Here is a 14,790-nt window from a genome sequence, read left to right on the forward strand (position 1 = left end):
AAAGTTTTAACATACTACTTTTTTTGGTCGGGGGTTTTTTTAATTCACAATTTAATTTTAGTTCATGCTTTTTGAAGGAGCTCCTTAATTTTTCATTCTTTCATTTCTTTTATTTAAAGATGGGGTCGACAATATGCGATCTCCGCCAAAGGAAGCTGTTTAACAATCCTCATGACAAACTGGCTCTGGGAGAATTGCACAGATTGAGAAACAATAAAGATTAACCTTTGGTTATTTTAGATTTTCAGCAAAAATATAAATGGGTTTATCCGTTTCATTCCGGCATTCCAGGGTTTCATCCGCCACATCCCATTTCCAGCATCAGGTTCTCGTCAATTAGAAACATGAAGAGAACTAGCCAAGACAATTTCAACGACCCCACTCGATGGGTTTACTAAAAGGCAGTTTAGGGTTACGTCTCCTATCTTCGTGCCCCATCAGCAGACTAGCTCAGTGGTTCCAGAAGACATTAGTGTTTCAAATTTCAGTTCCCTCATATGCTTGCAAGTAAACTGAGCGTGTAACATTCTTGTCAACCTAACAGAGGAGCTGATGACCTTGAAGACCTGAACCGATTTCAAGAACACTCTCGATTGACATTCCTTTTAAACAAAAAAACCGCATTACAATCGGATCAACCGTTTGGGAGCTACGATGCCACACACACACACACACATACATACACACACACACACACACACACACACAGACACACACAGACACACACACACACACGGAGACAAGTCAAACTTATAACACCCCGTCGTTTTTGCGTTGGGGGTTAAAAATAAGATCCATGAAGCATGACTGTAAGTATGCGACATCTAACAGTTACTTTAGCTTGACTAATAAAAATCCTTCACAGAAGTGGAATACATGCACATGATTTCCTGAGAGACTCAGAAACTCATCCGAGATTTATTTAAGTTATTGAATTAGACTTGAGAGCCTTTATACACCCTCCTCACCGAATAATAACATTAGCAGCATATAGCACAGCGGCGTGGAGTGAAGCTTAATATACCTCTAGGACACATTAAGCGAAGCTCATCTTCAATCTGCAGATAAAAGGAGCTGATTCATGGCAACACTGACAATCTTAGATACTTATGACAATATGTATTTTATCATTAGCCTTAGTGTCCCACTGCAGTGCAGAGGTCCCATTTTACACAGAGAAGGAACGATTATTTCTTTGTAATGTTGGTGTCCCATGATGCACTTACAAAGAACCTATGTACATAATAACAAATTGAAACCCTCGATTATATTTTCGGAAGTGCGTACTAATTGTGAGAAGAAGGTACTTTAACTACGAGGCCCTAGGACACCGTGACTCAAACAACTTCAAAATGTACGATAACTTGTTGAAGTTGTATGAGTGTACTTGCAAAAAAATGCACTTAATGTACTTGCAAAAAACAGTACCGTAGTCAAGGAAACCAAAATACATCAGTTTATGAATGTTACTGACACACTCGATGTTGGGCAAATGTTTCGGAAAATACTTTTATTTTAAACACGTTGTAGACAGTTTTATTGCAAAGAGTTACGACGTATAATAATAAATAGATCGTAATACCTTGTGGTTATACTGATGTTGGGACTTCTCGGCTGGCGCGGAACTACGCCGCATTTTGCACAGAAATACCACAGTAACTTCCGAATTTTTCACGGATTGTTAATTCATTCCTATTTCGTTGGATAAGACAGAATCGTTTAAGTCCTGCACACGCCACACTTTTTGTACGACAGATATTCGTGCCGATTTTTTGTAGGACTATCTAAGATTTTCTGACCCACTCTTTGTAGGACGTGTACGTTCCACGATTCTGAAACATGTTCATCATTATAAATTCCTCTAAACCTCTTGATTGTCAAACCATAGTTTCAACTGTAACAAACTGTTAACTGGGTGGTTCTGTAAAAAAATAAAACTAAAGGAAACTACATAGTAATGGTGACATTTGATCGGCGCAAACTGAACTCGGACATGTTACCACCGTCAGTGGTGAGTGTGTCATGGCGTTGCGCACAATCATTGTAATTGCACATAGTTGAGCGTCCCACACGATTGTGATTCAGCATTAATTAGCGACACGCCGAGGGGTTCGTTATTCATTCTCTCGCCAACTGTGATTACTTTTTAGTGTGTCAAGGAGTCAGCTCGTCAGTACCGGTCAATTGGCGAATAACCTTATATCTACTCAATCGGTTTCAAGAGAAAGCGCGACTGGCAAATAATTATCTTCATAGACATCGTCATCATCTATAATAACGACTCACCAAACATTAGTCTGAAAGGCTGAGAGGATCTTCATCAAAGTTCAAATAAGTTGTAACTACGGATTCTATTAACACCCTTTTATTAGGTCGAACTGTATGTATCTATACTTCTATACTAATATTATAAAGAGGAAAACTTTGTTTGTTTGTTTGATTGTAATGGATAAACTCAAAAACTACTGGAACGATTTTAAATATTCTTTCACCATTAGAAAGCTATATCTGCGAATAACATAGGCTATATTTTATCCCGGTGCGGGCAGTAGCTCCCACGGGACGCGGGTGAAACCGCGGGAAAACGGCTAGTATATTATAAATATGTCGAGGAATCTCCTCTGAAACTTTTTTCCCACCTATGTTGGGGTCGGCTTCCAGTAAATATGTCATGGAATCTAAGGTAACTACTTCAACCATCACATGGCTACGGCGTTAAGTTTTTCGAGGTAGCGTGCATTCTTTGTTAAGTGTTTCGTATAGGTGAATTGGAGATTTCGTTATTCGAGTTCGCATGGCTACGGCGTTAAGTTTTTCGAGGTAGCGTGCATTCGTTGTTAAGTGTTTCGTATTCGTAAACTAACGGGGAAGTGATATTCGGTGTTACACTTTTCTAAGTCACGTATCACACTCCTTCTAATGATTGTAGCGTCATGAAAATTGGCAGCTGCATGTAGTTCTGATGTCGATACAATAATACCGTCCTGTCGAACGTATCTGATAATAGAGCTGGACGATATGAAGTGAAATTTCCTGACAGAACCTCGTTATAGTTGTGTTTGGATTTGTTAAAAAGGTGTTTTAATGAAATGTTATGTTACAAATCTTAAGTTAAGCATTTATAACAGCGTGTTTTTCTAGTGCTTTTAATTTATTCATTACATATTTCGACAACTATATCAATTCGTAAATAACAGCACTACCTCATAAAATGTTGTAATGGAATCTTCAGTTTTCAGTAAGCCTAAGAATCAATGAACTTCTCTCTGGTCAAAAACTTTTTTAAAGAAAAGTCATAACTTAAAAATTAGGGATCGTCGACTATTATCGTAGGTTCTGAACCGCCTTGCCCACCAGTTTAGTGTAAGTTGAGACGATTTTTGTTTCTTTACTAACTTAGTGGCATTCCGAACAGTGGGGACTGAAGATTAAATCCCGTTCCCTTAGATTTACCGCTACAAATACTTGATGGATAATATTAATACTAGTTTGTGGAAATGCAATAATTACATACGCTATATATATCTATATGGGGCTGCAATATGGGCGTGGCCTTTCGACACACCCCCCGCTTCCAGGAATTTTGCAAATCTACTATCTGTCAGCCATATTGGCTTGTCATAGTACGTATAGAGCTGATACAATAAAAGGTTTTAATACAAAAGAAAAAGCCATTAAAATGAGTTATGGCTAAAGTAATTTCTAAAGTAAAAGTAACGATCAAATTAAATTTTTCTATTAGTTTTGCTGTCACTTTAGCCTTGAAAAAACGAATTTGACCGTTACTTTTACTTTAGACATTACTTTTACTTTTGATGAAGAAACTGGCCGTTAGATAGTACATACAAACTTAGGCCCGGTTCGAAGCTCGGTTACGTCAAGGTTAGGGTTAAATTCTAGTTAAAGTAAAATTTACAGCGTTTAAATTCAAAAAGCGTTGTTAAAATTTTAATTTTAACTTTACCGTAACGTACGAACAACTGGGCCTTAGACGACTTGCCTAAGTTTTTGGTACTTGTCATTGGTGTTTGCCTGCCTCAGAATCTAAGTCACATACTCATACTTGAAAAAGGTTGGTTCTTCTATACGCAAATAAATGAAGCATATTGACGCTGTTATTGTTGCAAAAAAAAATCGGCCGGTAAATCGTATTTAAAGGGCCGGCGAAATGCGAAACACTTTCGCGCAGGGGGGGGCGGGGGTTTCTTACAATTTAACAGTTATTAGAAATTAGAGAGAATTAAAAGCTATGCGCTGGTGTGTAGCTCACAGAGATAGTCGTTACAAGTTCGTAACCAATACAGTATAAAGAAGTGAAACGAATTCAACTTTCTGAAAAGAATTGCAGTGGATTGCGCGAACCGGGCCGGGGGCAAAGTGGTGGCTGGCGACGGCAACTTTACTTATATTAACTGGGCAATTCACTAGAGCTACCATGTGAACTAGTCCATCAGTTTTGTACTTTGATTTATACTTTAATAGAAGATAAATTACACGTGCAATCGGTGCAACCATTTAAATCAGTGGTTCTTAACCGGTGGTCCGCGGACCACTGGTGGTCCCTGGAGGCATTCCAAGTGGTCCGCGAAGCTTCGCTTCGCGACGTTGCTGTACGCTACCTAACTTTATTTTTATCGACTTATCTATGCGCGCGCGGGTTTTCGCAACATTTTACGGTTTTGAGTCTTAAAAAATTATTACAATTTCGCTCTGGATCCCTTGCGTATTCAGAACCTATATGCTCTTATTTTTGCATTTGTCAACAAAAAAAAAGTTAAGTACGTTTGGGCTTTTTAAGTAATATTTTGTTTAAGTCCGATAAAAATTTCTCGCTCGCTTCGCTCGCGCATTTATCAAACAACTCTCGATTTCGGTGAACCGATGGGGTGGTCCCCGGCAAGACGAACTTTTGTTAAAATGGTCGCTCATGCCAAAAAGGTTAAGAACCACTGATTTAAATAGAACACATACTTGAAAATCGTAGTGCAGCAGTTCAATTGAACGGAAGTTGTAGACAAAAGTTAATTTTATCGATTTGGCACAGTCCAAATGTGGGCGATGTATCGATCCCGTCCCGAGCGCGCCCTTGAACCTGCCCTAACAAGTGGAATGCAACATTTGACAGATCATACGGCTTACAGTACCTAAGGGTGTTGTCATGTTCATCCCCTACTATTAGCATAAAAGTCGTGTTTCTGACCTGAATTGAGTTTAAAATACCGTTTAAGACGATGGTGGGACTCTAATAACAAATGATAGATGTTTATAGATATAATACTGTTAGAAATTATTATATTATTTATATTTTTGTTAACCTACCTCACCTAACCTAACGATTTAGGCAGCAAAACGCTCGTATCTTGTGGACTGACAAAACGTTAAACGCACATTAAGGCAGTGTTTTCACGCGCGAATGATAATAAATGAACATTACATTTACTGTTACATTATGTGTTATTAATATCAGTTGTTGATTAACTGTCGTCGTATCGAACGATATGCGGGTCCCGTTACTCGTCAAATATTGATCAAACCTGAATATACTGCGTATGTTACTCACATAAGACCACTAAAAACACCCAGCAGTTTGGAATACAAGACCACGTCACAACATGAAACTTCAATCGCATCAGTCGAAGCTTTTGATTTTCAAAAATGCTTTGGCCAGTTTTCATTTGAACACAAAATCAACAAGCGCTGTCAAAGGCATAAAACAAGCGAAACATTTTTTGTAATCGAACAGTATTGCAACAAACGTAAAACAGCAAATTGTATCTGTAGCGGACGGGCGCGGGAGCCACCCCTTCCCCAGCCCGCGCTTTAATATCAATCTCACTCAATTGACATATTCTCTATTCTGTTGCGCTTACGTTCCATATGCAGTTTTTTTTTTTATATGAATACGAAGAATCTTTGAAAGTATGCATTTCTTGTTTCAAAATAAAATCACAGTTAGGTAAAGTAATTGAATTGATGTCAGGCTTCTTCAGTCGTTTTTAGTAAGCAAGTCGGAAAAGCCTTGGGAAATTAATTGACTTCCAATTAGCAATGTGCATCTTTGAACAGAATTCATTGGTTAAAGTAAAAGGTTTGTTGAGGCGTCTGGCTCCGAAACTATTCAACCGATAATGAAAAATTCTTTCACTGTTTTGATACAATTTCAAATAGTTTTTTTTTTTTATTTTGTCAAAGTTAGTTTAAAGTACATTCATACTCGCACAACCGCCATTACGCCTACATTTTATGTACCGGTTCCGGAAAACTACCCTAGGCCTACGCTCTTACATCCTTATGATCTCCGATCATCCATCCATGCCATCATCAAAGTTGTAATACAACTTGTGTATTGATTTCAAGATTTTTGCCACTAACTGTTTGGTGAGTTATACGTAGATGAAATCACATTGTTTTGTTGGCGAAATGATATTTATGTTATCAGTGCGTAGGCAGGGCTGGCCCGACCTGTGACGCCACGCAACACAAACATCTTAACTCAAGTGCTAGTGGTGTCGCGTTTCTGACATCCAGCTCGATTTATATTGCTGCTAGGCTGTTCCAAGTCGAAAGACATGTCTTCCTTAAGCTATCAGTGTGTTAAAACGTACAGAGGTATGTCATGCGATAATAGTAAAAAGATTGATAAATACTAACAACAAGCTAAACGCTGTGCCACGATACCACAATAGGATATTCAAAAACCGAAGATAAATATAACCTCGGACGTATCTCTTAGATGGTTTCAATGGTTTTCATAAAACCTCAATATTAAAAACTTATTGAACGGCATGAGACGAAGCATATTCACCACCTCAGATATACGAGAGGTATACAAAACGACTTGAAAATATTTGATTTAGCACAGTCTGACAGAAAGGCCATGTCTAAACTATGCAGGTTCATTTCGGCTATCCGAAGAATGTTCCATGCTCGCCCCGGAGATTATTACGAGTTCCGAGGGTTTTTGTATTGCTATCACGACTTTACTCATTATTGTACCTGTAAACGCTTTTTCAAAGTTGGATCAAAATAAATAGTTCCTAATTGACTACGGAACCCAAACAAAAAAAGCTTTGATTAAGAAAAAGTATGATTACATATTCATATGAAAATTAATTAACTTTTTTGATAATCCTCTCGTATTTAATTCTGCAGTACAGCCGCCAGGTGCCGTTATACGTAACTAGTACTATACCTACAAGTACAGAATCTCAAGTTTCATCACTACTGAACAGGAATTAGAAACAGCTACCTACATGAATTTGAAAACAATGCAATTGGAATACTGGGCTAAGGACATCAGACTAGATAAAGAAAATAGAAAAAAAAAAATAGAAACATTGGTAATGAAAATCCGCTTCGGAAATCGTACAAAATACAAATAACATTTGTGTGAGTCATAGATGTATTTCTCAAATATTGAGTAGCATTATAGCACGGCAGCTCGCACCTAGCATTGTGAAGGGATTTGGCGTGAATGTGACTAGTGCACTGAGCACAATGCGGATACACCAGAACCACACACTCAATGTTATAAGAAGTACTTAACTTTCTTCGTGTTCTCTCTTGAGCCATGGGTAACAACTCTTATATCCCTTTTGTAAAATAGAAAATGATGTTTGGTACGTTCGGACAATGGAAGTCGCTCTGTAGATAGTGACTCAAAAGGGAATAGTTATTAGTTAGTAACACGTTACGAGCAAACGAAATCGTGAAATAGGTCATGCAGCAGGTACTCGGCTTCCGGGAAGTGCTGAATCGAGGTAAAATATCTTTATGCCACGACTACGAGTCGGAAGCTGATTAATTGCAGGAATTACGGTACTATTAATACTGCGTAGAATCCATAAATGTTTTTCGATTTAATTGACTTTACTGTTATGTAAATAAATACCTTAACTAAAATGATAAGTAAGCTACCTTTTGATCGGCAACCCCTTACTATTCCGACCGCATTAAAATAAAAATGATTTTTTTGTTTCGGAAAGCACATTGAATTTGTGGGTGTCGGTTAGGGTTACAGAAGGCAAGGTTAGTACTGGATTAAGAAAACAGAAAGTCTGTCAACCAGCCTAAGCATGGGGCACTTATCACTCGAAGACCAAAATAGATCGCGGAACATATATGCATACGTAAGGAATATAGATTTTGCGGTATACACCACTTTTGCACCGCCCTATTTATTAAAAACTAAAAACCGATACAGAAACATTAAAAAAAGAAATAAAGTTACTATCACACAATAATAAGTCTATACAATATGAACCAGAAAATAAAAAGAAGATAGTTTTATATGGATTGATGGAAATCTACAAGGAAACTGATGAAGAGCTGCACGATAGGATTAGAACTATCTGCTGGGATATCCTAGGTATTGACCTTCTGGGATACATCGAGGATACAAACCGGATTGGGCGATACTTCGATCATCGAAATCGTCCCTTAGTCATTGAGCTAATGAGCAAAAGAATGACCAAATATATAATAGAAAACAGGCAATATTTCTATGGAACAGGATTGACTGTATCAGAATTCTTAAGTGAAGAAGCTCGAAGTGAAAGAAAAATATTGAGAGATAAAATGCTCGTAGCACGAAACAAAGGACAAAATGCAGTAATTCGAAATAACCGGCTATATATAGAAGGGAAACTTGTCCACTTAGAAAGTGAAACTTCGACGCAGAGTACATCTACAACCTTTCAAAATACACAAATGAATGATAACAATATCAGTAGAAATCCAGAACCATACAACAACCAGACATTTCGAGACACAAACAAAACCTACAGAGACTGATAACAACAACCACCGTTTTAAGATTATATTTCAAAACTTTCAAAGCCTGTTTAACAAGCAACATATACTAGAAGCATTCATCAATGAAAATCCTACATACAAAGCTATATGCATATCTGAAACATGGCTATCACGAGATAAACTAAGCATGATCAATTTCAGTGGCTACAAAGTTGCAACTTCCTTCTGTCGAGAGAATCGTGGAGGTGGCGGCGTTTGTATACTGCTTCAAGACCACATTAACTATATTGATAGGACTGATATATCAAAAATGTCTCTTGAATATATCTTAGAGGTATGTGCAATTGAAGTACCCGACGAAAACCTTATGCTCGTAGTAATGTATTGGAACAGACGAGAAGAAATAAAATTTTATAGTCAACTCAATCTTATACTTAACTATATAAATAATAAATATTCCAAGCATAACGTAGTTCTCGGCGGGGATTTCAATATAGATGTTTTAAAAAATGATACTAAGTGCAACCAGTTTATAGATCTTATGTCCGAATATAAATACACACAACACATCAAACATCCAACACATATAACACAAACTACCTCGACATGCTTAGATCTTATATTTACGAATTTTACAACTAAAGATTCAAATTCATCAGTAGAGGATCTAGGATTCTCAGATCATTGTTGCACAATTATAGATCTCAATATACCACAACAACCAAAACAAACACTATGGTACACAGAGAAACGCCTATATACTAAAACAAATATACAATCTTTCAAATCTGCCTTAAAATCCATTAATTGGAGAGAAGTCTTAATAGAGTCACAAGACGCAAACCAGAACTACAACGCCTTCTCCGAAATATTGATTGACACCCTTAACCAACACATACCTAAAATAAAAATAAAATTAAGAACATTTTATAAAAAATACTGGTTAACAAAAGGCATTAAGCATTCGTGCACAAATAAAAGGTTACTGAAAATATTATGTTTAAAGTCAAATAGCGACGTATTAAAAAACTACTATAAAAAGTACGAAAAACTATTGAAGCAAGTAGTGACTCAATCCAAAAAATTACAATATATCAATAAAATAAAAACTTCACAAAATAAAGTTAAAGCCATGTGGAGTATAGTGAACGAACGGACTAATAAAAAGACTTGTTCGAATAAAAATAACATAAAATTAGAAATAAATAACACTTTAATAGAAAACCCTAAAGAAATAGTTAACCACTTCAATAACTTCTTTGCAAAAATAGGTGAAGCATCCTCGTGTCCTAGTAGCAGTGAAGCCCAAGGTGTACCTGTCCTTAACCGTATAGAAAATACCCTCTTCCTTCGTCCTTTAGATATCCGAGAAACAAAAAGAATTATAAAATCTCTAAAGAACAAAAAAAGCCACGGTATAGACGAGTTACCCCCCTCATTAATTAGGCAATGTGCTGAGGAACTCGCGGTACCTTACTGCGTCTGTATAAACCAGTCCTTTGACGAAGGCATTTTTCCAAATCAATTAAAAAAAAGTATTATCAAACCAGTACATAAGAAAAATACTAAAACCGATCCTGGCAACTACAGACCAATAGCTCTTCTTCCCACGTCATCTAAAATATATGAAAAAGCCATGTGTGACCGCGTTTATAATTTCTGTGAAAAATTTAAAGTTTTTGACGAAGCTCAACATGGATTTCGTAGACAACGATCCACATCCCTGGCAGTCTATAAATATATGCAGGAAATAATAAATGCCCTCAATGACAAGAAGTACGCAGCAGGTATACTCTTAGACATGACCAAAGCATATGACAAAGTGCAATTTAAAATACTTCTAGAAAAATTACACGGTATAGGGATTCGCGGAATAACGCACAAATGGTTTGAATCATACTTGAAAGACAGAGAGCAATATGTCGAAATAGATTTCTTTGACCACGACCGGAAACAAATTACACATGTCAGATCCGACAAAAAGATCATTAATGCATCAATACCACAAGGCAGTGTCATAGGATGCCTCCTATTCATTATTTATATCAACGACTTACCAAAAATCATAGATGAACCATGTGTGCTATTCGCAGATGACATATCCTTACTTACCACTAGCCAGAACGTCAACGATATCAATTAACAATTTAAAATAATATTAGATAAAACAACAAAGTGGTTAACCGAGCACAACCTGGAAATAAATTACAAAAAAACAAAGATAATGACTTTCCATCCACGTCAAAAAGCTCCGATTACAATCAACCTTACAGCTAACGGCACTGATATAGAGGTTGTTAACAATTTCTCCTTATTAGGTCTTATTATAGATACACACATTTCCTGGAAGCCACACGTCAAACATATACACTCAAAAATCTCAAAATTCTGCTACGCACTACGAGAAGTTAAAAAAACGACCGACAAACAAACTGCTATCACCACATACTACGCCTACGCATACTCATGGCTCAGCTACGGCATTATTATGTGGGGAAACAGTACCGACGCCAATACCCTATTCATCCTCCAAAAGAAATTAATCCGAATAATAGAAAATATAGAGCAAACCGACAGTTGTAAACCTATTTATATTAAGTATCGAATATTAACACTACCATCTATTTATATCCTGGAAATATGTAAATTTGTAAGAAATAATACAAATTTTTTCATAACCCGCGGAAATAAACACAACGATCGTCCAGTCCGACACAAAAACATGTTAATGCTTCCCTCTTCACACATGACACTTCACACCAATAGCCCTTATGTAATGTCTATCAAAATATACAATAAATTACCAGAATCTTTAAAAAATGAAACAAGCCAAAATAAATTCATACGCGCACTCAAAAACATCCTTACTAACAAAGCCTACTACTCAATAAACGAATACATGAACGATAACAATATTGTCTACACACAACACAGTACATAACACATCACACTTTCCGATCTTGCAGTATTTTGTTGTTTAGTATTTTTAGTGAATACCTGTTACTTAATTGTTTATAGCCTATAGTCTTATAGTCTAGTCTTATGCTTGTTCCTACACAATTTTTTTTTTTATGTTTAATAATAAGGTCAATTGTTGGATTTTTATATATATTTTTTTTTTCTCTCTATAGATTTATTAATTATTATGTTAGTTGTAAGTTTAATTTTAATTTTGTTTTGCTGTGCCCTACAGGGTCCACAATTGTACCTAGCTCTAAGCCATATTGTTACACCTATTTTATACATTGTGGAATGCAAATAAATAATATGAATATGAATATGAATAAAATACTAGCTCCAATGAGATGTGTAACAGTTGAACAGCGGCTGACATTGCATTAACCTATTGAATGCCGCTAATTAGAGAACAATAGAAAATTAATTGTGTCTCGCGTGGATCCACGTCTAAAACACACGAAAGGTTAAGATGAGTTTAGCGTCGCTCGGCTAATGATTCTAGGTTACGAACATACTTTGAACGAGCCAGTGTCATCTGCACAAACTCCTCATTATGATTGTACAAGTGATGCTCGCTCACCGAAATGTAAATACGTTCATATGCAGTTTAGGATATAATTTGCCAGGTTTCGCAAATGTCAGCATTGCAAACTACAACTAGTTTTGGAGTTCAGAGAAAGCACACAATGAAGTTGAATGAGATAACAAAGCGTCGGTAATGTATAACTTTGCAATTGCGCTTTGCGGTAAGGGATCTATAAAGATGAATAATTTTACGCCAACGCTCAGACTAAACGAAACAATTAACTATTACTATGTAGAGAACAGCTTCTGTAGGTCTAAGAAGAGCTTTAAGATAAAAATTACATAACACGTAGTAACAATATTATATGTGGGCACGAAAACGCAAACACTAGCTTTAGATTGGCCATAAAATCCATGGTGAAAGTACTGCAGTGGTGTAATGCAGTGTGATCACGTAGAGCGGGGTGGATCGTAGCCGCGGGCAAAAGGCACGAGTTTATTAAACGCTGTGTCAAAGCGTGCAGCCGCGGTGCACTTGTTTGAATAGATGAAGTGTGCGCGCGGGCCGCTCGTCCCCGAGCACTCACGCTCACTGCCGGCTGTTCACTATTGCCTGCTAGTTTAATATGAGCCGCAGTCCGGCTACACCTCTTCTCTCAATACTAGATATATTTTATATACGAGGTGATGGTACTATCAACATCCTCGGAGATATAACTTTTTGAAATTGAACTTAACTTAAACTTAAGAAAACCGACATTGCAAAAGAGAAACGTTTTTTTGCGTCATTGTATTATTTCTACCGGCGTAACGAGTTTAGTTAAAATTTTAGAGTTAAATAAATTGACGCTTGGCATGTGGGTAACAAAATTTTTCTGCCCACTCACTTCACTTTGTGGCACGCACGGTTTTTTTTACTAAATTTCAATCATTTTTAGTTTTTTTTTTTGGTGGAGTCAAATGATGAATAATTTAATTACTCTGTTTTGGGCTTGTACCTATTCAGTATTTAAAAAGTCCTCAAAACAGGCCAGTCCGCCTTCCTCGCGAATCAATACGTCTTGTAATACTCGTATTCAAATAGTAAACTGTAACATAATAAACGTAGGTATTGATAATATCGCAGCGAATGTTAGATGTTGTGGATCAATTTGAATATTGAAGCTGGCTGCCAAATAGTGTAGCTCACATGCGAGGCAGTGGACGTGCAACTGATACGCGGCTGTCGAATAATAGCGGGCTGGCCGCAGCCGCCTGTCAGCCTGCTCGCTCGCAGGCATTGCAACGCCAGATATTCGCCCGCAGGTCACTTGTCCAAATTTAAATTAACATTTCCATATGTGATTGACTTTGCCTAGATAACTGATGATTTGCTATATTAATTTGTTATTATTAAAAAAAAGAACTCTTGTTTTTGACGCCAAGCATTTCTAGCTTTTAAAAATCTTTGGTTGTAAATGACGAACCAATCACTTAAAAGATTGTAGACGTTTTACCAGTAATCCTCTAGTTGGACAAAACACCCCCGATGGTGTTTACCTAAATCAAAAGTTTTGAGACCTCACAACAAAGGAAACCTCACTAAAGAAGAAAAGTTGTGTTGCCATTGTCATAACGCAATAACATAAGTGTTTTGGTTTTGCAGTTTGCTATCTATTTTATCGTCAAATAGATTTGAAAATAACATTTCGACCTAGATTGTAAGTACATTAGAGCACGGGAAGTGAAAAATGCATGAGGCTTTCTATCCAATTAAAAGTGAAAGTGCGGTGCAGTGTAAGAGGCACAGGAAGAGTAGTGAGGGTGTACTGACCTAGGGTCTCGTCGCAGGGCTGGCTGAGCGGGCGGCGGGACGGCGACGTCTTCTGCTGCGGCAGGTGGTGCGGCTGCAGCTTGAGCACGTGCGCGGGCACGGCGCCCTCCTGCGGCGGCTCGCCGGGCACGCGCACCAGCCACCAGTCGGCGCGCGCCGCCCACGGCTCCAGCACCTCCACCTGCTGCCCCTTGGACACGGACACCTCGCCCGCGCCGCCCGCGCCGTGCTCCGCCACCACCCACGTCATCTCTGGACCGGCCTGACAAAATACAACACAATACAATATTACTAATAATGTGTTTTTTTAATCTCTAATTAAGACCTCTTTATTTCTTCTTGGATATCCTCCTAGGCTAAGCTACAATCGTACTTGTTAGGTAGATATTTAAACGAACTTTAATATTTTTAGAAAAACTTCCACATTGAACATCTGACTTAGTAAGACTTCCTTCTTTGAAGTCAAAAATTTAATCGAATTAAAAATTAAATGGAATCTTGCAAGCATTCCATTCAATTCAAAGGTTTCGTTTAATTAGGTCGACTGGAATTTCTTGAAATACAATGATACTACCTCCAAACGAATATTGCTGTGAATGAATAGCAAGTGGCACAATATTGCTCAGCAAAGAGCAATGGGAAGCAGATGCTCCAGAAACTGAGGCATAAGACAAAGCCAGACAGGTAAGCCTGTTGAATCATTATTCCTAGACTTTTGCATTTACACGTGGATTTCATTG

The 14,790-nt window shown here is 37.5% G+C and overlaps 1 protein-coding gene across 4 annotated transcripts in view; it reads right to left on the bottom strand.

Moving 5' to 3' along the window:
• The window catches only part of LOC110372439 (kalirin), a 140,651-nt gene that overhangs the window by 44,079 nt on the left and 81,782 nt on the right, over nt 1–14,790 (bottom strand). For all 4 annotated transcript variants that reach the window (XM_049837210.2, XM_049837207.2, XM_049837203.2 and 1 more), the window contains exon 30: nt 14,051–14,312. In XM_049837210.2, the coding sequence (XP_049693167.2) occupies nt 14,051–14,312 (262 nt within the window). The remainder of the gene's footprint in view (nt 1–14,050; nt 14,313–14,790) is intronic.

Source organism: Helicoverpa armigera, chromosome 1 (genome assembly GCF_030705265.1).
Source record: "Helicoverpa armigera isolate CAAS_96S chromosome 1, ASM3070526v1, whole genome shotgun sequence".
Classification (NCBI taxonomy): domain Eukaryota; kingdom Metazoa; phylum Arthropoda; class Insecta; order Lepidoptera; family Noctuidae; genus Helicoverpa; species Helicoverpa armigera.